The sequence below is a fragment of the Pelodiscus sinensis genome, chromosome 3 (assembly GCF_052426305.1).
Source record: "Pelodiscus sinensis isolate ZL-2025 chromosome 3, ASM5242630v1, whole genome shotgun sequence".
NCBI lineage: Eukaryota > Metazoa > Chordata > Testudines > Trionychidae > Pelodiscus > Pelodiscus sinensis.
Window position 1 is genome coordinate 200082173 of NC_143054.1, and position 21624 is coordinate 200103796.

A 21624-nucleotide genomic window follows, 5' to 3' on the forward strand; every position below is an offset into this window, starting at 1 on the left:
ACAAAACACCTCCAGTACTCAGCCATAATGCACGGTTCTTGGAGAACAGTCAGCAGAGAAGCGACAAATGACAGTCTTTAGATACTTAACACTGAGAGAAATGGGGCAACTTCTTCCTGAGAGCTGGTAACATTAGATAGTAACTTGCTATCAGAAATATTATTAGCTTCCCACTCCAAAAAAAGCTACATCTGTAGAAACCAGGCCTCTTCGACGCTCAGACTATAAAATGTGGGGGGCTATTTCTACCACCTCTGACTACAAAGCTGTTTCCACTATATGCAGAACTCAGAGAACCAGCCCTCACTCAAGTTGTGACAGCCTAGACAAGTTGTGTGTCGTTCCATTGGACGGGGCTACAACTACAGCTCTAAGTTACAGCTTCAGAACACACTACTGACATAATAGCTATTTGACCAAATTGGTCACAATTAGCCCATGCACCATGTCTCTAGTTTGACTGTATAAAACCAGTGTTGTTAGGAGTGAACAAGAATAGCTGCACTTTCTGCAAGTGTCAGAAATGTCACGTTTTCATTGCCCTACAACTCATTTCTTGGCTAATTTACTTCAGACTTCCTAAATGTATTTCCAGGCCTAAAATTAAGCAAGAGAATTTTTAGGCCAAAAGTTTCACTGACACACATAAGAGGTGGTCTAAATTTGAGACCAAGACAGCAACATTAGAACACCCCCGTAATACCCAACCCAAAAGATGCAGAACCCTTTCCACCCTGGAACGAGAGCATGCAACTGGGCTGGCTTACCAACCTGGGAACCAAGGAAACAGAACCGAAAGCTACTTCTAGCCAGTGCTCAGATTTGTCTGACTGCAGAGATCCAGCCCTCCCCGTCCTTGATCCCAAAACCAGATGGGAAGACCCAGCAAGAAGCAGTCTGGATTCCCCAAGCCCCGCCCTACTACCTCAGCCCCTGTTAAGGAGGAAGGTCGCCTCCCCAAGCAGCAGGGAAATCCGCACCTGCTGTTGCTCTCAAAGTGCAGGAAGGAGAGAAAGTCCCTACCGTGCTACTGCTTTAGTCCTCGGGGCTCTGTGTCCTGAGATGTGCCAGCCTCAAGGTTTAATAGCACTTAAAATAGCCCCAGCCAGCTTGAAGCAGTCCATATAGACTGTTCTATTTCAGGCACATCCAACTTACCATTAGATCCAGCCACAGAGCAATCCAGCTTCTACACTCACTCCTGACATTTAGTCACCGCTTAGGCTACTTGTTCCAAGGCAGCAGAAAAGCCAGGAACCACGACTAGGTAAGCGTCCCTGGCTTTTTCAGCACAAATCCAACTACACGAGATTTGGCTACAATGGTGTTGCCAAACAGCCATTACACTTGACAACACAGATACAAGGGTCAGGGCAGGTACTTCTTGCAGCTCAGCACCTCAAAACAGAAACACCCAAATATCCATTCAGGCAGGTATCATCGCTGCCCCGATTAGATCTCATTTCCCATCTCCTGCCCTTATTCTGGTCAGCTTCTGTGCCGGCGAATGTCAACCCGCTCTTGCCTCTTTCTTAGCTCGGTCCCACAAACACATCTGCGCGTTCTCCTGAGATTCCCTTAGGCTTGGACTATCTTCCCTTTCCCACATCAGACAAACGCCCTCTCCCCACAACCCGGTGCTTCCCCAGTCTCTGCAGCAGAGCCACTCAAACGCCCTTGACGTTCACATAAGCAGACCTCGCGAAGAGAACGCACACGAGGTACAAACTGGGAAAACAAGCGGCCTCACCAGCCATTTTCTGCAAACCTTGTGCCCACCTTGTCTTCCTTCATCATGTCCAGATCCATCTCATCTAGATTGCCAGAACTTCAGGACAGATGATTTCCCTACCCTCTGTGAAACCCAAAGCCTGCCTAACTACGCTGCTACCTCAAATGTCCCCACAGAACCCGTGGGGCAGCTCACCTGGGCTAGAGAAGGACAAGCAGGTGGTTTAAAACCAGGTACTGTGGTCTGATTAATTTCAACTTGGCTGAAAGATTTTGACAGCCAGTACTATGCACACACCTCAGCACACCACCTGTGGGCAGTGCTCCCTCGAAGATTTTCCAGCCATGAGCGGAGTGAGTTGGGTTGAGCACCAGTATTGAGGTCATGTGCGCTGGTTTGGATGCGTGCCAACATTCACCCAATTTATTAACACACGTGTTCCTGGCCGCTGGGGCAGAAATGGCCTTCTGCCATACATGTCATTCCCAGCTGCTGGAGCAGACATCCCACCCCCGCCACGTGGCAGGTCCTGTTCCCGGCCCCAGTCATCAGAACAGGCCCAAACCCTCCGCCACGTGGCAACCGCGGCCACTGGAGCTACCCTCCCTCCCCCACCGTGGTTGCGGCAGGTCCCGGCCCCCTGCCCCAAGCAGCTCCCTCACCATGCCATCTTAGCCAACCGTCTGCCGGAGCAGCCGCCTGCCACACGAGTGCTGCTGCACAGCTGTCCAGAGGAGGTGGGCGGGGGAAGAATTGTTTGTGCGGCCGTGCAGGCCTGCACCTTAGTGGGAACTACGCCTGTGGGCAGATCATACAAGAATCTCCAGACAACATCATCTTGTGATCTGGACAAAGTACTGGGAGCCGGACGATCCTGAATTCCAATCACAGCTTTCGACTGCGATTCCCCGAGTCTCCTGTGGCAAGTCCCTTCTTGTCTGCATCCATCTGCCCTTTCAAAAAATGGAACAGCAGTGCCCTTCGCTCTGGAGTAGGGGCTGAGAGTGCTAATGCTTAGCAAGTGCTTTCAGGATTAGCACTAAAGTTTCAGCTGTACCAGCATCCCCGCACAATGGCCACAGATATTTCTATCTCCCCGGCCTCTTGAAGAGGCTCTCCCGCATAACCCATGTAATGCCCCTGCTTTCCCACCCGTCCCATTACAAACTTCCCTGTATAACTCCATCCCTTTCAGTCTCTCTAGCAGTTGCCAGAAAAGGTTACCATCCAGAGGACATTACGTCCCCTCATCCAGATTCCCAGGTCATTCAATGAAGTCTCGTTTGCTGTATGTTCAGAGCTCTCAGGGAATCTCTGAGGGCACTTGTGACTGGCGTGAAATACTCACGACTCCCACAGAAACCTGCTCTAAACAGAAATCACGAAGCCACACAAGGCAACTGAACTGCTCAAGGGAAAAAACTGCCTCCCAAACCAAGGGCAAGTCTGATCAACATGACTGGAAGTAGGGGTTTGCCAAACGCCTGCTCAACCTCAACTTACCCCATTCACCTCCTGAAACCTCACTACATCCATAATTAGAACTCTCTCACGCCCACAGCGAGTATTTAGCAACATGCGGAGAAACAGGATCCCTACGTTTTGCTGTGGGGGCTTCCTTACTCAGACTGAGCAAGCAGATCCTACAGGCAAGACTGATCGCAGAACCCCGACAAAGACATCTGCCTAACAGTGAGGTTGCTCGGTCCATCAGGATTCATCAGAATTGAGGTTTTGTGGGTGCAGGGGAGACTTTAATTATTTGATGTTTCAGGTCACTGACACGAAAACATTTCAATTAGTGTCTGATCCACCCTTCCCCTTCACCCTCACCCAAGCCGTTAAACAGCCATGATGTGATACTTGCCTATCTCTAACCATTGATATGATCTTTATTGGGACACTGAATATTTCTAGGAGGGGAGGAGTTTCAGGAATTAACAATACAAGAAACTAGCAGATGTCAGGGCTGGCACTGTTGTGGCGGCAGCTCCTCCCATGGCAGTGCCCCCTGGCCAGAGGCTCCTCCGGAGGGGCTGGGGTGTGCTCCCCGGAGGGCAGCCCCTCCTTGGAGGGGGGATCCGGGTCTGTGCACTTGTCAGGCACAAGTGCTGCTGCACGGCCGCATCCTGGGGGGCGGGCAGCTCCCAGCTCCCCCCTGGCCTGCTTGCCCCCTTCCGTGCATCCTGCAGCCTGCTGGAGGGGGGCAACACTCTGAGGTCATATAGAAATGGAGCACACTAGAAGGTTCTACTAACAACTAGGAAGAGACCTGAAATTATCATCAGGGCTTTGCAGAAATGTTTCTATCAGTCGCCTGGCAGAGGTCAAAGGTGAAAGTGGGGTTATAGTGCAAGATAGGAGCAACCATATGCTTTTGAAGTGGAAAGTAAATGCCAGCATTGGCTGGGCCCGGCCACGGACAGAAACCTCCCAAGCTCCCCGCGTGGGCCACACAAGCCCGGGAAGCTATTCTGAAAAGATGTTAATGGAGTTTTCCTACCTCGGCCCTGCTCCTCCCCATGGGGGCCAGCGCGACTGGTCCCTAGAGACAGACATTCTTGGTCCTAGTTTTAAACAATCTCCACTTTCCTTAGGAAACTGTTCTCCCGTCAGCTCCATCTTACTCTGCAGAAGTCTTGCCTGAGATTCAGACCACATTTATTTCTTGGCTTCAATCCAAATTGACAACAAGCAGCCTGCTAGGATTCTGCAACATACACTGCCTGGCCTAGGAGATGTCGGAGTAAGAACAGACTGAGGGCCTCTCTAGACGCCTCTGAATTTGGGAGCCAAAGATGCAGACATTTAGTTTGGAAAAGGAGATATTAAGGAGCAAGAATAGCATCAAATACTTGAAAATCTGCCACAAAAAATGGAGAAAAGCTGTTCTCTCTGGCCACAGAGGGCAGGACAAGAGGCAAGGGGCTCAAACTCCAGCACAGCAGATTTCGACTGAAGCTCAGGGAATACTTCCACCGAGCTGTGAGCACCGTGGGACTATGGAATCGATGCACGGGTGAACGGGGAAGCTCTTTCACTGGCAGTTTTCAAAAGGAGGCTGGTGAGCCATCTGTCTTAGACAGTTTAGACACAATTCCTGCATCTTGGCAGAGGCTAGACTTGATGACCCTTGTGGTTCCCTTCTAACCCTGTGATTCTAAGAACAGAAATGCAAGTTCAACTACTAGTAGTCATTTCTGGGTCCTGCCCTTTCATTAGAAGGTGTGAAGAGGAACATTATCAGTCTGGGTGTGGCAGCACATAACCTTATCCATTAGGGAAGAGAAAGATAACAGCCCCACCCAAACCTGTTGCTACAAAAAGCTCATCTAATGGGATCTAAGTTTTGGTACAAGAACATACAAAAGAGCTTTCATAAGCAGCCATGGCGGACACACATGTCCTTCCAGAACAGAGGACACAGCAAGGAAATACTGACCTCGGTAGTAAGATGAAGGCCTATAACAAAAGCCCATGTAGCAAAATCCTGATTAGAGGCCTAGCTCACAATGGACAAAACATGGCTAACAAAGCAAAGCTAAGCTGTGAGCAAGAGGCAGGCCCCTGCTCACAGAACTTGGCACAAACAGGGCTGAGAGCGCAAAGCACTAACGGGTAATAGGCCCAGGTGTAGAACAGTCATTGGTACTAGGTACCGAATGTAGAACAGTCATTGGTACTGGGCATAAGTTGAAAGCACATGGTACCACCAGCTCATTAAAAAAAAACCTTGGGACCCACTGCTCACAGATATCGACCCAGGTTCAGGAAAGGGTCTAAAATGACAGCATGGTGGATAGAGATGATCTAATTGAACCACGAGGCACAGGATGATGGGTGGTATCTCAGTAGCGTCAGAGGGTGGTAACTTGACACGTCAGGAGTGAGGTAGAACTTGTTTGTACCTGAATATAAAGTGCTGTCTTGGGGGGACAGTCTTTGAATGACCTAGGGGGCAGTCATTCCATTGTTATGGGGTACATATGCGTAGTGGTTCAGTAGAGTCTACTGACAACTCTGACTGTACTTCGCTTAACAATAAACCTGGCCGGGTGCCTTCGATCCTTATCTGGTTTATGGTCTTTGGAGGCTCTCTTGGGTGTCTGCCGTGTTAATTAACACGTAAATCAACACAGCACACATCACCGAGCATACATGCATGCAGCCTTCTGGTTACCATCAGCAACAGAGCCAGACACCGGTCAGGAACAGATCGGGAGGACCTCGCCTGACTAACAACAACCTCCACTGAGGCACATATCAGAAAGTTATGATCCAGGAGATACATACTGACTGAGGTGAAGTGAAGATCAACAAACCTTGGTGATAGCAACTGAAACAAAAGGTCGATCCCTGGGGGTAAAAGGCAGTTTGAATATCTCCACCAGTCTCCCCATCACAGCCACGGATTTCAGAAGTGGGACCATTTTCCCTCTGAAACCAACAGGAGAGAGGAAGTCAGAGGATCTGGGCTCTCACTGAAGCCACAAGTCCAACTGGATTATTTTTCAAGAAACAAATCTCTAGGCCCCACCCTTGCTCTATGGAGGGTCCTCAAACAAGGAAACCCCACAAACTGGAGGGAGGGGTTTCTTGTTCCAGTAACTAAGGATCTCAGTGTCAGAAATGCCCAAGTGACCACGGGCACAAGGCCCCTGGAAGTAAACACAATCGCTGAGGGACTTCGAAAGGAAGGCACCACAGGAGCATCAAGTAGCTTTGTGTTTCGCTTTCCAACCCAGACCTCTACGAGACCCTTCTCAGGTTAGAGACCATGTAGGAGACAAGCAGCTTCCCCAGACCCGCTCCTCCTGCCCCCGTTGGACACCGTCACCATTCCTGACCACCCCGCCAGCCCTTACCGCACCCCAGGCCAAGAACAGCCGTGCTTGCGGCCATCGCCAAGAGCCCAGAGACAGGCTACACCAGCACGGACCCTCGAAAAGCTGCTTTGCTGCCCCATATGCTGGGCACCGGCTTCCCCCCCCATGCACCCCCCGCATGCCAGGTACCAGCTCCCTCCCCCTCTGCCCAACCCCAGGCACTGACTCCTCCCCTTCCCCCCCACCAGGTAGTAGCTCCCCCCTCTTTCTGCCCCCCACCCCGGGCACCGGCTCCCCTCTTTTGCCCTCCCCAGGCACCAGCTCCCCCCCACTCCCCAACCCACCAGGCACCAGCTCCCCCCCCTCTGCCCCTCCCCAGGCACCAGCTCCCCCCCCTCTGCCCCTCCCCAGGCACCAGCTCCCCCCCCCGGTCCCCCAGGCACCAGCTCCCCCCCCGGTCCCCCAGGCACCAGCTCCCCCCTCTCTACCCCTCCCCAGGCACCAGCTCCCCCCCCCCGCTCCTCCCCAGGCACCAGCTCCCCCCTCTCTGCCCCTCCCCAGGCACCAGCTCCCCCCTCTCTACCCCTCCCCAGGTACCAGCTCCCCCCTCTCTACCCCTCCCCAGGCACCAGCTCCCCCCTCTCTACCCCTCCCCAGGTACCAGCTCCCCCCTCTCTACCCCTCCCCAGGCACCAGCTCCCCCCCACCCCCTCAGGCACCAGCTCCCCCCCTCTCTACCCCTCCCCAGGCACCAGCTCCCCCCCCCCGCCCCTCCCCAGGCACCAGCTCCCCCCCCCTCTACCCCTCCCCAGGCACCAGCTCCCCCGCTACCTGGGGGCAGGCGCGGCGCGCGGGCGCGGGCGGGGGCGAGGCTGCTCCGCGCGGTTCCGCGGTAACGGCCGAGCCGCCACCTGCCAAGAGCCAGCAGCGCCGCCCGAAGGGGCTGGGGCTTAGTGCGCATGCGCCGAAAGCGCGCCGCGGGGCAGCCTGGGACTTGTAGTCCCGAGAGTCGCCCTCCCTGCGAGAGGCCGGGCGGGGGCTCTGCCCACCTGGCCCAGCGCAGGCTGCCCCCACCGCCTCCCCCCGCCCCCTCCCCCACTGCATTCCGTGCCCCCCCATGCATCTTGCCCCCCAGCCTCCACCCTCCACCCCATCTCACCCTGCCCCCTTCACCTTACCCAGGGTACCCCCAAAGAGCTGGCTCCCCCAGCCCCCCTGCGGCATGCACAGCATCGAAGGGGCTCGGAGAAGGGCCGGCCAGGTGTGCTACTGGTGGGAGTACAGGTGGGGTTGGCCATGATGCTGCACAGTCTGCACCCGCAGGCTGACAGACAAGCCAGCCTGACACGACTCACAGCAGCCCCTGCGGAGCGGGGTACACACGGACAGAGCTCAAACGCACGACTGAAACCAGGGAATCAGCATCCCACCCCTGGGGCGGGAACACCCACTTGCTCCTTTCTGCCAGTGCCCCTCACCGCCCCCTACAGCTGGGCTAGCACCTGGGACCACAGGCCCGGGGGCGAGGTGAGACCCCACAGTGGGGCATGAGAGTGGAGTTGGTGGCTGAGGGGGACGCAGGGTCAGCAGCAGAGGCCCTGGGCAGCAACCGGCTGACAGCCAGGACCCTGGCCAGCAGGGGCGTGTGTTTGGGATGTCCAAAACCTGGCAGTGCTGCAGCACCCCCCAGACTCCTATTTCTTGTGCATTCAGCAGTGTGTTTCTAATGCAGTTCTACAGGGAGCTGTTCGTGTCTCTGGGCTGGTCAAGGTCTTCATTAATGATTTAGAAAAGAATATAAAACCATCACTGGTAACATTTTGTACATAGCATCAAAACAGTGAAGATGAGGTGAATAATATTAAGAGCAGGTTGGTTCTACACAATGATCTAGTCTAGGTTGTCTAGGAAGAAGACTGCAGAAAGGTATCGAGGGGTCAGAGTAGACCACAAGCTAAATATGAGTCAACAGTGTGACACCTACAAAAAAAGCAAACATGATTCTGGGATGCATTAACAGGTGTGTTGTGAGCAAGACACGAGAAGTCGTTCTTCCGCTCTACTCTGTGCTGATTAGGCCTCAGTTGGAGTCTTGTGTCCAGTTCTGGGCACCACATTTCAAGAAAGATGTGGAGAAATTGGAGAGGGTCCAGAGAAGAGTAACAAGAATGATGAAAGGTCAAGAGAACATGAGCTATGAGGGAAGACTGAAAGACTTGGGCTTGTTTCGTTTGGAAAAGAGAAGACTGAGAGGCAGTGTTATCTTCAAGTCGTCATTGTCAAGTCCAAGTCGAGACTCAAGTCACTACAGTTCAAGTCTCAAGTCGAGTCTCGAGTCCCTAAAGTCACTTTCAAGTCAAGTCCCAAGTCGAGTCTCAAGTCTTAATTTAAAAAATGCCAAGTCACTTTTGTACAAGCCATCAATATCGGCATTTTCGGACAATTTTTTCACCCAGTCAATTTAACAAAATTAGCAAGTCTCAAGTTGAGTCTCAAGTCACAAACAATGAACTTGAGTTGAGTCTCAAGTCGAGTCACCAAGGCAACTTAAGTGGGACTCGGGTTCAAGTCGTGGGACTCGAGTCAACAACTCTGCTGAGAGGGACATGATAGCAGTTCAAGTATCTAAAAGGGCGTCACAGGGAGGAGGGGGAAATTGTTCCCCTTGGCTTCTGATGGCAGGTCAAGAAGCAATGGGCTTAAACTGCAGCATGGGAGGTTTAGGTTGGACATTAAGAAAAATGTCCTGTCAGGGTGGTTAAACACTGGAATAAATTAACTAAGGTGGTTGTGGAATCTCCTTCACTGAAGATATTTAAGAGCAAGTTAGACAGACACTTGTCAGGGATAATCTAGCAGTGCTTGGTCCTGCCGTAAGGGCAGGGGACTGGACTTGATGATCTCTCAGGGTCCCTTCCAGTTCTAGTGTTTTATGATTCTATGATCTCGATAGCTTAATAAGCTGTGCTCATTTGAACACCACCAGGGTTAGCACATCTCAAAGCAAGGTCATACATGTACGAACAAAGTCTATACCCTTACAGAGTAGAGTATCTGGGAAAGCCATGACACAGAAAAGGACCCAGAGATCAGAGAGGAAAATCAGCTGAACCTGAGCTCCAAGTGGTAGGTGAGAGAGCAAATAGCAATAGTTATATCAGCAGGCGAGATATTACTCTGAACAGGGCAGAGCCCATTACTGGAATACTATGTCCAACTGATGTGTTCACACTTTGCAAAGGTGTTGACAAATTGGAAAGGATTCAGAAAAGAACCTCAGAGTGATTCACAGTCTGGAAGACCAAAGAAGCTCAATCTATTTCATTTCCACAAGAGAAGGTTAAGAGGTGATTTACCACAGTCCGTAAGTACCTAGTTTGGGAAAATATTTCTGATAGCCACGGGGTCTCTGGTCTAGCAGACAAAAACACAGCAATATCTAATGGCTGGAAGGAAGGTGAAACTGGAAATAAGAAGTACATTTTTTGGCAGAGGGTGATTAACCAACTGTCAGGGCTGTACCCCACTCTGGCACTTTAAGTGTAGAAAGAGCCTGCAGACTTGAAATATACTTCTATGGGATCTGGTTACCAAAACTCCCCCAGAGTCACAGATTCACTGGCTTGTGGGGGCGGCGGAAGCGGGGAAGAGGAAGTAGCTGCCACCATCAAGTGACTTTATCCCTAAAACCAGGGGCCAACACTTTAATTCTCCCCCAGGGGTATCCCAAGCTCTTTTGCCCCAAAAGAGCTTGAAAAAAAATAAAAGAGAAAAACCAATTGCAGTCTCTGGTAGCTGACCGCTCAGTCTCAGGCATGCAAATGTACACACCGACCCGTTACTCTCCAGGACACAAGAATCAAATTGTCACAAATTTGTTATTACAAAACAAAAAATATACTAAATAAAGCATATCTGGTTGCTGGACGTTACAGAGCAACTAAGGAAAACAAAACACAGAAAATCTCTGGGAACAATGTTTAGATGGTGAATGAGGAGGGGAGGCAGAGATTCACACAGAGCAGTTCAAACCAAACTACAAAATAAAGGAAATACCCTGATCGCGATTAGAGTCACTTTTCCCCTTTACTTACTCACGATCTTCTCTTGGTTCAGTCCACTTCCATGCCCCAAATTCCTTGCAGACATGGTAGTCCTTTCTGGGTGTAAATCGGTCTGTCTCTTTCAATTCCTGGTTCAACTCTCCCACACAAAGAAAGCAGGCAAGGTATCTATATCCAATTCAAATTTCAGCACTCTGTCTTGATTGATTCTTCTGGTCTGTGCCAACACCCTTGCTAGCCACCTGAATTTAACCCTTTAGTGACTGGGTGCTGGCCAGCACTCCTCCTATCCATTACACCATCAAAACAATTTATCTAAGGATGTGGTGAATTCTATATCACTTGAAGACCTTCTATCAAGACTAGACTTGTTTCTAACAGAGGCACTCCTGCTGGGCAGGGGTGGGCTTGTAAGAATGACCATACTATGTCAAAACCATGGGTCCACCTAGCTCAGAATTGTCTCTGGGCCAGTGCAGCGCCAGATGCTTCAGCGTGAATGAACAACACAAGGCAATTTTCCATCCCGTTACCCAATCCCAGCTTCTGGCCAGGGCATCTGGAGCATGGGCGTACATCCCTGACCATCTCAGCTAATAGCCATGGGTGGGTGTGTCTTCATGAACGCATCTAATCCTTTTTTGAACCCAGCTGTGATTGTATGCAGTAAAATAAAGGACTCACTGGGTGACATTCGGGGGCCTGTGCTGTGGATTAGAATGACCGTATTGCTCCGTTTCCATTCTTAACATCTACACTCTGTGAAGAAGAATAGGGAGACTAGACCGAGTAAATATTAGACACGGAGTTTGGGAAGCACTGGACATACACGCCCCTGCATCCGAGTACCCCGCTACCCATGTCTTCAGCAGGGAACAGGCGCTGGGGCAGGTTAGTCCGTAACTACCACGGCAGCGTATTTCTGGTGAGGAACGCAGGAGCGGGAAGGGCAATAGGGGTTTCTCAGGGGATGATGAAGAGAAAAGGCCATGTAGGGAGGAGGGTGATGGGGAAGTGGGGGGGGGGTTCTGAACAGGATGATTTGGGAGGAAGACTCAGGAAACTCTGAGAGAGGGTGTTGGGGAGAAGGGAGGGGCTATGGGGTGCAGAGGAGGCTCTGGGAAAGGGTTTGGAGGACTCTGGGAGTGACGGGAGAGGAGCCATAGAGGACATTGAGTGGGCTGGAGGGCTCTGGGAGTTACAGGGGGAGGGGCCATGGGGGGTGAGGGGCTATGGGGAGGGGGCTGGAGGGCTCTGGGAGTGACGGGGGAGGGGCTATGGGGAGGGGCCTGGAGGGCTCTGGGAGTGACAGGGGGAGGGGCCATGGGGGGTGAGGGGTTGGGGAGGGGGCTGGAGGGCTCTGGGAGTGACAGGGGGAGGGGCCATGGGGGTGAGGGGTTGGGGAGGGGGCTGGAGGGCTCTGGGAGTGACAGGGGGAGGGGCCATGGGGGGTGAGGGGTTGGGGAGGGGGCTGGAGGGCTCTGGGAGTGACAGGGGGAGGGGCCATGGGGGGGTGAGGGGTTGGGGAGGGGGCTGGAGGGCTCTGGGAGTGACAGGGGGAGGGGCCATGGGGGGTGAGGGGTTGGGGAGGGGGCTGGAGGGCTGAGGGAGGGGCCATGGGGGTGAGGGGTTGGGGAGGGGGCTGGAGGGCTGAGGGAGGGGCCATGGGGGGTGAGGGGTTGGGGAGGGGGCTGGAGGGCTGAGGGAGGGGCCATGGGGGGTGAGGGGTTGGGGAGGGGGCTGGAGGGCTGAGGGAGGGGCCATGGGGGGTGAGGGGTTGGGGAGGGGGCTGGAGGGCTGAGGGAGGGGCCATGGGGGTGAGGGGTTGGGGAGGGGGCTGGAGGGCTGAGGGAGGGGCCATGGGGGAGGGGCGGGGGAGGAGGCTGGGAGTGACAATGGAACTACAATGCCCATAATGCTTATCCATGACGTCACATCCATTGATCAAATAATCATTTCCGGTTCCGGTGAGCGGAGCAGGAAATCGGGTTTCTGCGAGACCTGGTGAGCTGCGAGTCCCAGCACCGGGGGCCTGGGGGGGGAAGGGGGCGAGTCCCAGCGCCGGGGGCCTGGGGGGGGGGGAAGGGAGGCGAGTCCCAGCGCCGGGGGCCTGGGGGGGGGGAAGGGAGGCGAGTCCCAGCACCGGGGGCCTGGGGGCGGAAGGGGGGCGAGTCCCAGCACCGGGGGCCTGGGGGGGGAAGGGGGCGAGTCCCAGCACCGGGGGCCTGGGGGGGGAAGGGGGCGAGTCCCAGCGCCCGGGGCCTGGGGGGGGAAGGGGGCGAGTCCCAGCGCCCGGGGCCTGGGGGGGGGGGAAGGGGGCGAGTCCCAGCACCGGGGGCCTGGGGGGGGAAGGGGGCGAGTCCCAGCGCCCGGGGCCTGGGGGGGGGGGAAGGGGGCGAGTCCCAGCGCCGGGGGCCTGGGGGGGGGAAGGGGGGCGAGTCCCAGCGCCGGGGGCCTGGGGGGGGGAAGGGGGGCGAGTCCCAGCGCCGGGGGCCTGGGGGGGGGGGAAGGGGGCGAGTCCCAGCGCCGGGGGCCTGGGGGGGGAAGGCGGGCGAGTCCCAGCGCCGGGGGCCTGGGGGGGGAAGGCGGGCGAGTCCCAGCGCCGGGGGCCTGGGGGGGGGGAAGGCGGGCGAGTCCCAGCGCCGGGGGCCTGGGGGGGGGGAAGGCGGGCGAGTCCCAGCGCCGGGGGCCTGGGGGGGGGGAAGGCGGGCGAGTCCCAGCGCCGGGGGCCTGGGGGGGGGGAAGGCGGGCGAGTCCCAGCGCCGGGGGCCTGGGGGGGGAAGGCGGGCGAGTCCCAGCGCCGGGGGCCTGGGGGGGGGGGAAGGCGGGCGAGTCCCAGCGCCGGGGGCCTGGGGGGGGGGAAGGCGGGCGAGTCCCAGCGCCGGGGGCCTGGGGGGGGGGGAAGGCGGGCGAGTCCCAGCGCCGGGGGCCTGGGGGGGGGGGGGAAGGCGGGCGAGTCCCAGCGCCGGGGGCCTGGGGGGGGAAGGCGGGCGAGTCCCAGCGCCGGGGGCCTGGGGGGGGGGGGAAGGCGGGCGAGTCCCAGCGCCGGGGGCCTGGGGGGGGGGGGAAGGCCGGGGGCGAGTCCCAGCGCCGGGGGCCTGGGGGGGGGAAGGCGGGCGAGTCCCAGCGCCGGGGGCCTGGGGGGGGGGGGGGGCAGCGCGGGGCCTGGGGGGGGGAAGGGGGGCGAGTCCCAGCGCCGGGGGCCTGGGGGGGGGGGAAGGCGGGCGAGTCCCAGCGCCGGGGGCCTGGGGGGGGGGGGAAGGGGGGCGAGTCCCAGCGCCGGGGGCCTGGGGGGGGGGGAAGGGGGCGAGTCCCAGCGCCGGGGGCCTGGGGGGGGGGGAAGGGGGGCGAGTCCCAGCGCCGGGGGCCTGGGGGGGGGGGGAAGGGGGGCGAGTCCCAGCGCCGGGGGCCTGGGGGGGGGGGGAAGGGGGGCGAGTCCCAGCGCCGGGGGCCTGGGGGGGGGGGGAAGGGGGGCGAGTCCCAGCGCCGGGGGCCTGGGGGGGGGGGGAAGGGGGGCGAGTCCCAGCGCCGGGGGCCTGGGGGGGGGAAGGGGGGCGAGTCCCAGCGCCGGGGGCCTGGGGGGGGGGGAAGGGGGGCGAGTCCCAGCGCCGGGGGCCTGGGGGGGGGGGGAAGGGGGGCGAGTCCCAGCGCCGGGGGCCTGGGGGGGGGGGGGAAGGCGGGCGAGTCCCAGCGCCGGGGGCCTGGGGGGGGGGAAGGGGGGCGAGTCCCAGCGCCGGGGGCCTGGGGGGGGGGGAAGGGGGCGAGTCCCAGCGCCGGGGGCCTGGGGGGGGGGAAGGGGGGCGAGTCCCAGCGCCGGGGGCCTGGGGGGGGGGGGGAAGGCGGGCGAGTCCCAGCGCCGGGGGCCTGGGGGGGGAAGGCGGGCGAGTCCCAGCGCCGGGGGCCTGGGGGGGGGGGGGGGAAGGGGGGCGAGTCCCAGCGCCGGGGGCCTGGGGGGGGGGAAGGGGGGCGAGTCCCAGCGCCGGGGGCCTGGGGGGGGGGGAAGGGGGGCGAGTCCCAGCGCCGGGGGCCTGGGGGGGGGGGAAGGGGGGCGAGTCCCAGCGCCGGGGGCCTGGGGGGGGGGGAAGGGGGGCGAGTCCCAGCGCCGGGGGCCTGGGGGGGGGGGAAGGCGGGCGAGTCCCAGCGCCGGGGGCCTGGGGGGGGGGGGAAGGGGGCGAGTCCCAGCGCCGGGGGCCTGGGGGGGGGGGGGAAGGGGGGCGAGTCCCAGCGCCGGGGGCCTGGGGGGGGGGGGGGGGGCGAGTCCCAGCGCCGGGGGCCTGGGGGGGGGGAAGGGGGGCGAGTCCCAGCGCCGGGGGCCTGGGGGGGGGGGGAAGGGCGAGTCCCAGCGCCGGGGGCCTGGGGGGGGGGGGGGGGAAGGGGGGCGAGTCCCAGCGCCGGGGGCCTGGGGGGGGGGGGAGGGGGGCGAGTCCCAGCGCCGGGGGCCTGGGGGGGGGGGGAAGGGGGCGAGTCCCAGCGCCGGGGGCCTGGGGGGGGGGGAAGGGGGCGAGTCCCAGCGCCGGGGGCCTGGGGGGGGGGGAAGGGGGGCGAGTCCCAGCGCCGGGGGCCTGGGGGGGGGGAAGGGGGCGAGTCCCAGCGCCGGGGGCCTGGGGGGGGGGAGGGGGCGAGTCCCAGCGCCCGGGGGCCTGCGGGGGGGGGGGAAGGGGGCGAGTCCCAGCGCCCGGGGGCCTGCGGGGGGGGGGAAGGGGGCGAGTCCCAGGGCCTGTTGGGGGTGAGCACTGTGGATCCGCTCTCCTATAGGCCGAGGTGCTGGCGCATGGCCGCCGAGCTGGTGGCTGCATGGACAATGGGCCCTGAGCGGATCTGTCCCAATGAGCACGAGGAGCTGGGGCCGCAGGAGGTGCCTGAGGGAGCCCCAGATCCGCCCGGGGACTGGAGCAGCGAGGACCCCGAGGAGGAGGAGGAGGGCGGGGACGGCTATGTCTACCAGCCCCTGACCCAGGATCCGGAGCCGGGGTTGTGGGACCAGGGTTCGCTGGCAGCTGAGGAGCCCCCAGGCCCTGCAGAGACGACCTCTGGCATCCAGGAGCGATTGCAGGTGTGTGTACGTGTGGGGGGTGCAGGTCGGGGGGGGGCGGCGCTGCCACGTTGTGGGTAAAGTGATTTTGGCCTTTGCGGGGGGCTGTCTAGCCACGATGTGAGTAACTGGCCCTCGTATTCTGGGGGAAGCAGAATCTGCCAGCACGATGCCATGTCCCACAGCGCCCTGTAGGTGTGTGGGGGGGTGGAGGCTGCTGACCCACAGAAAACTCAGTCGGGGGCTGTGGAGAGGTGGCGGGGGGCTGAAGCGCCAACATGAGCTCCCCAAAGTTAGGGGAGGCCCTAAGCCTTGTGAGCCAGATCCAGGCAACCCAGGGGCTGCATCTGGCCCCCAGGCCTTAGGTTCCCCACCCCTGGTCTAGGGGCATTAAACCACTGGAGAGCAAGAGTTCTAGTCCCAGCTCTTCTATTAGCTTCTGTGACTTCCTTGCATTTCACATCCTGTATGAGCCAGGGACTCGTGCTGCCGCCCTGGTGGCTAACGTATCGTTTGCCCTTTGCACAGACAGCGTGCCTGAGCGCTGGTGGCTTTAGGCAAAGCTGTAGAGAGCTCTGATCTCTGGTGCTTGGCTCTGCTACGTGATCGACTTGTGCCTCCTGCACCCCCTCCCCAGTCTTTCAGAAAGACGTTTGTGACCCACGCTACCACAGTGTGGCTCAGTCACCTTTTAACGGCTGGATCCCATGGAGGTTTATGGTCCATGGTAAGCTTGTTCTTTAGATCAAGTGGTATTGGCTCATGCGTTTACACTTAGCGCTGGACTTCATTCCCTGCAGGTGACATTAACAGGGCTGCAGTTGTCAAATGTAATTGCTAGACCACAGTCTGCTCCTGGAGGCAGCTAGAGAAAGCAAGAATCATATTGCCTGGAGTTCGCATCCTGCAGCCTCTCAAGGATTTGTGTCACCTGCTGGTGATGTGCCCTTAAAACCTGTGGCAGCCGATCCTGTGGCAGGCCTAGAAGGGGGCTGGTGCTGCAGCTCAGCTTTGCAGCAACAATGGGGGTGATTTTATATTGCATAATGTTAATGTTGGCTTGAAAGTTACTTCTGTAGTGTTTGCATTCTGGTTAACTGGAGCCGCTCCTTCGCGCACGGGGGGTGGCAGATTTGGGAGGTCTTTGAGCGTGCCGTGTAGGAGATTGCGTGCACGCAGAGCGACAGACGCTGCCCTTGAACTCCAGAAAGGACAGAACGGGATCGAATAAACGTCTTTCCAGAAAATAAGCTGCTTCGCTAAAGGTGCCACATTAGTGCTTGGCAGCAGACTCGATTGCCTCTGAGCTTTGGTAATGAGCTGTCGGTCTCAGAGTCCCAGGCAGTGTTAAAAGTTCCCATCTAATCTTTAGAGAAGCCGGGGCGACTTCCAGGTCCATCTCCTGTTACAGACACTTCATTAGGCTCTGCTCTTGTTTGCAGGCCCATCAGGGCCAGGCCTATCTCACTGTGCTTGTACGTTGCCACGCCCAGGGGGGCCCTGAGCTCAGTTGGTGACCGCTCCTACAGCGGGACCAGAATGGCTTTCCTCACTCTGAACTTGTCAGCGTAGGCAGCACTGCTCGCGGCACACTGAGGGAGGGAGAAGGGGGAGTTACATCAGTACTTGGGGGAGGGGGGGTCTGACTCTGGGTTGGCGTAGTGAGGCGTGTGGGGCTGGGGCGAAGGCCCGGGCTGGATGCGGAGGGAGACCGTGTTCTGCCCGAGGGCTTTGCTGAGGATTGTGTTGTGCCCTGCAGATGCTGAGGCTGCACCTGCCGGACCCCCCTGTGGATAGTGAGGAGGAGGAGGAGGGGGCTGCTGCTCAGAGCAGCCAAAGTTCCATCCCTATGGACCCAGGTAAGGGATCCCTCCCTCTATTCCAGACCAAGGGGAGTAGTTTGCGATAGTGAGAGGCAGCGCTCGTGCTGGCTGCTTGGAGCTTTCAGAACCGGTGGGGCTGGGTGCTCCTCCGGCCTCGTGCTCTGACTTTGCTTGTCTCTAGAACACGTGGAGCTGGTGAAAAGGACGATGGCGGGGGTGAAGCTGCCTACCCTGGGAATCCCGGCGTGGGCCAGCGAGATCTCGGAGGATCAGTGGACGGCTATGGTGCAGCGAACGCTGCAGGCCAGGCAGAATCTCAGCGCCTCTAGGCCGGAACTGAAGTGACGTGCAGAGCCAGAGCCAGCGCCAGGTCCCTGCTGGGAGAGCTGAGGACCAAGTGCTCCCCTGTACGCTTTAACCAGGGACTAGGATGGGAGGCAGACCAGGGCCCTCGCCCCTCTGACGGGTCGGACTTGGCCTCCCCCGGCACTGAAGCACTAAGCGGTTTGGTTTGTCTCCCACTGAAGCTGTCTGACCCAAAATCTGTCTCGTCTCCTCCTTTCCTACCCCCGGCTCTCAGCTAGCGTGGTGTGTTGTTGTGGTGTCGTCAGTAGTACTCTGCCCCCCAGGAACTGGAGTGCCCCATGGGCACTGCTGGCTCGAGCCAGAGCTGTGCTAGTGCCAAAGGGGATTTCCCTTCTCACCCGTGCATGCGTGGCCCCCGCCCGCTGTGGAGCGCAAACAACGGTGCTGTGCCGGATCACAGGAGCTGGAGGCTCGGGTGGCGTCTTTCCAAGGGATCCATTTTATTTAGTTCTGTACATACAGAGACAGCTGTACAAAATCCAACACTTTCATACTATTATGCTCTACTGAAAATAAAGTACACCATATGTACATATGATCTGTAAGCAGCTTAACACTTGTCTGGGGCGTGACTGCATCGGTTAGTTTTGCTTTTCCCCTCATGATGGGCTGGGCTATGGGAGAAGTGGAAGAGGCAGCTCCAACTCTGAAGGAGGGGGGAGGGGCCCACAGGCAGAAATCAGCATGACTGCTAGGAAACAGGTGGGGTACAAGAGACAACTGGCCTAGCGGACAGTTCCCCAGGGCTGCGTACTACCTGTAACGCTGCTGCCAGCTCTGCAGGGGTGCTGCATGCACCCACCCCACCCACGTACGCAGGACACAGGAATGAAGAGGCAGCAAACTAATTGGAACGTACTAAACGGGAGGGTCCCTGACCCACAAGCAGATTAAAGAGGGCGATGTACGTCTGTCATCCAGCAGGCAGTGCTCTGCCCGGGCGGCCGTGCTGGCCTGGTTGGACATGGAGGTGGAAAGTTTCATGGCTACTCTTCCGGACAGGCAGCAGAGAGGAGCATCCTCACCTGAAATGCAGGTACGTCCCCCACCTCTCCTACAGCCAAGCCACTTTCCCTGGGTTCAGGCCATTTACACCCATGAGCGTGCCCCAGAGCAGCTGCCTGCACCCCACTGAAGCACTTCCGAGCTGGGCGACATGGCGCTTGCTCCGTGGGGTCCTGCCAGTGTTTGTTCCAACCCCAAGCCAACGTCCTAGTTCTTCTCTTTCCGTTGCCCCAGCCCAGCCCTCGCTTTGTCCCCCTGTGGTAGAAAGGACTCCGCACCGTCCCAACAGACTCCTGCACACGCTCCCTGCCCATCTCCAGCATTACGCCTGCCGTGGGGCCGGTAGCGGAGCTGGGCCAGGCCCGTGGTAAGCGGTTAGCACCGGGCCGTGGACACCCGGCCAATCGGCCAGGGAGAGCGTGTGGTCTCGCTCCTGGCCCCTGCCCGGCAAGGGGCACAGGCACCTAGAGGGAACTGCCAGATGTTCAGAACAGCTGGTGGTTCTCTCCAGGGAGGCAAAGACTTTGCCTGCTCCCCCCATCCCTTGGCCAATCAGGGTCTGTGGGTGGAGCAGCATGGAGGTGTCCTGGCCCTGCCCCTTCTGGGGCCACTTCAAATATTTCTGAAGGCCCCCCCCCCCCCCCCCCCCGGTTGAGCACCTGGCTCCAGGCTAACAGTCGCGCACAGTACAGTCGGGCGGAGATGAGATGGGAATGAGCCCACAGTACGACCGACAGGAGGCGGCTGGGGGCTGAGGCCAGAGTGGGACGGGCCAGTGAGGCTGGGAGAGAAGCAACCTCTCCAGAGAACTAAACCTGCCCTGGGAGCGACTGCGCCAACACGCCCCCGCCAGCTGCTTCCGGGTGGGGCGATGGGCATTCACCAGAGCAGGAGCAGGAACAGAGCTCAGTATGGCCGGGCAGGGGCCCTGCCCAGGGTTTAGACAAAGGAGCCAGGGCTGGGGGGAGCAGGAGAGCAGCAGGGGGCTAGCGCGCGGGCGCCAGCGCTGGAGCAGGGGGACACTTGGATGTGCAGAGCAGACACCATGCTCCAGGGCAGCCCCAGCCACTGATTGTTAAAGGTAGCACAGAGCCGGGATGCAAAGGAGCCCCCCCCCCCCCCCCCCTGGACACCAATAGCCCCTCGGTTACCTGCCCTGAGCTACTGGCGCACACGCTCCTCCCTCCTGTGCTGCAAGAGCAGCCGCCTGCCACCGGGCCAGCAGAAAGTGAGCCTGGCTCAGGCCGCCTGCAGCAGCTACGGCTTCCAAAGTGCAGCGGCAACAGCCTATTCCCTGCCCCCTGCCCAGTGCTTCACTCCCAGTGGCGAGGAATCCACACCAGGGCCCAGCTGGTGCCGAGATGGAGCAGCGGATGCCCCTGGGACATGGCACCCACTAGAGGCCAGCACCCAGCCGGGGACCTGCAGCCTGAGCAGGGGCACCTGCCCCTGGAATCTCAGTACCAGAGGGAGGTGCCCTGTTTAGGGGACGGCCAGAGCAGAGGAAGAATGGCTGGAGAAAGCGACACTCTCCTGTAAGAGCCTTTGGGGGAGGGGTGTCATGCCAAAGGAAGAACTTAATTCCTGCAGGCGGTGCAAAGGGAGAGGAACAATGTGCTTCCATTCAAAGATGGCAGAGCCCCCTGGAGAAGGGGGGAGAGTCAGTGAAAAAGGAAAAGTTCAGGTTAATGTCCCTTCTCCTGCCAAGCTGGGCCAGTCCAGAGCGGAATCACCTGCCAAGGGAAATCCCCATGGAGGACACTTACAGCTGGACTGGAAAGAGCCCTTGAGAATTCGCAGTCCTGACACGGACTGAGCCACTCCCAGCGGGCCTGGCTGCAGACAACGGTACACGCTCGGGGCCTGGGGGTGGGTGATTGGCCGAGAAAACCCGGCCAGCCGCGGAGCAGGCAGGAGGCTTTGGCCCCACGTCCCGGCAGCAGGGAACGGAATGACTCCTGCCTGGAATGACGCACCCACAGACCAGTGTGAGAGGGAGGCGGGGACAATGCGATGAGATACGAGGTACGATGTCAAACCAACTCTCCCCTGAAAGAATGAGGATGGCGTGGACAGGCACAGCTCACCATGTTCGTTCCCTAGTTATACATTAGACCCAAGTGCATGTCTGGGGACCCCCGGGGCAGGGAATGGGGGCCAGGGCTCCCAGGGCAGCTCCCTAGCCCGTCAGAGCGCCTCTTGGCTTGAGGTGAGGAATTCTTCTGCTCTCTTGTGGGCCTCCAGGGCTTTTATAGTGTAGACATCCTGCGGGAGCTCCGATTTCCGGCGCAGTAAAACTTTCTCCTTCTTGATGTCTTTCAGCATCTAGAGAAAGGCCGGGGTCAGTGCTCAGCTTCACGGGACGAGCTAACCAGGGAGCACCTCGCCTTCCCCTAGCCCAGAGGGAGCAGAGGTGGCTCCAGCTCACATGCCCTGGCCTCACCCTGCGAGGGTAGGAGGGCTCTACCTGGTCCCTGCCTGCTTGGGAGAAATTGCGGCTACGCCCCAGAGCCCCTTGCCGTCACGACACGCACACTCGTGTAGGAGCTAAGCAGGACTCACAGGAGGGGGACACTTACCTGGAGCACGACCAGCAAATGCCAACACACGTTTGAAGGGCCAGAAATCCTCCCACATTTCTCTCTCCCCGCTAAGGAGCCTCCTCAGAACCGCCTGGCACTGGCCCCGGGCCGCTGGCCTGGATGGGCCCTGCTCTGAGCCAGGCCGGCAATCTCTCGGTTCTTATGGAGCCACCCGCGGGGCAGTGGCCGCCTCG

General features: G+C 59.0%; 3 protein-coding genes across 9 annotated transcripts in view; 1 reads left to right on the forward strand and 2 right to left on the reverse strand.

Moving 5' to 3' along the window:
* KLHDC3 (kelch domain containing 3) overlaps positions 1-7411 on the reverse strand; it is a 33860-nt gene extending 26449 nt beyond the window's left edge. The window contains exons 1-2 of one of the 6 annotated variants that reach the window (XM_075925911.2): positions 7390-7408; positions 6055-6169 (exon numbers count right to left, since the gene is read on the reverse strand). Coding sequence is in view for 2 of the 6 variants with exons in the window: in XM_089777580.1 (XP_089633706.1) it covers positions 6055-6169; positions 6598-6738 (256 nt within the window). In the remaining 4 variants the exon portion in view is untranslated. Of the gene's footprint in view, positions 1-771; positions 893-1023; positions 1096-6054; positions 6170-6597; positions 6754-7389 lie in introns of those variants that run through there. The other 5 variants (XM_089777580.1, XM_089777581.1, XM_075925913.2 and 2 more) reach the window with 5 other exon arrangements.
* A 5077-nt stretch (positions 7412-12488) lies between these two features.
* On the forward strand, positions 12489-18381 carry MEA1 (male-enhanced antigen 1). Its single transcript, XM_075925918.2, has 4 exons — positions 12489-12626; positions 15378-15675; positions 17414-17513; positions 17659-18381. Exons 1-4 carry the CDS (start codon positions 12529-12531, stop codon positions 17820-17822), a joined length of 660 nt encoding a protein of 219 aa, XP_075782033.2. The 5' UTR covers positions 12489-12528; the 3' UTR covers positions 17823-18381.
* Positions 18264-21624, reverse strand: part of PPP2R5D (protein phosphatase 2 regulatory subunit B'delta) — a 40750-nt gene continuing 37389 nt past the window's right edge. For both annotated transcript variants that reach the window (XM_075925906.2, XM_075925905.2), the window contains exon 16: positions 18264-21173. In XM_075925906.2, coding sequence (XP_075782021.1) covers positions 21036-21173 — 138 coding nt within the window. In that variant the 3' untranslated portion in view covers positions 18264-21035. The remainder of the gene's footprint in view (positions 21174-21624) is intronic.

Coding starts and splice junctions, on each gene's coding strand:
- MEA1 (XM_075925918.2), top strand. CDS start 12,529: ATGCCCATAATGCTTATCCATGACGTCACATCCATTGATCAAATAATC. Junction 12,627..15,377: donor TCGGGTTTCTGCGAGACCTG/GTGAGCTGCGAG, acceptor GCTCTCCTATAG/GCCGAGGTGCTGGCGCATGG. Junction 15,676..17,413: donor GCATCCAGGAGCGATTGCAG/GTGTGTGTACGT, acceptor TGTGCCCTGCAG/ATGCTGAGGCTGCACCTGCC.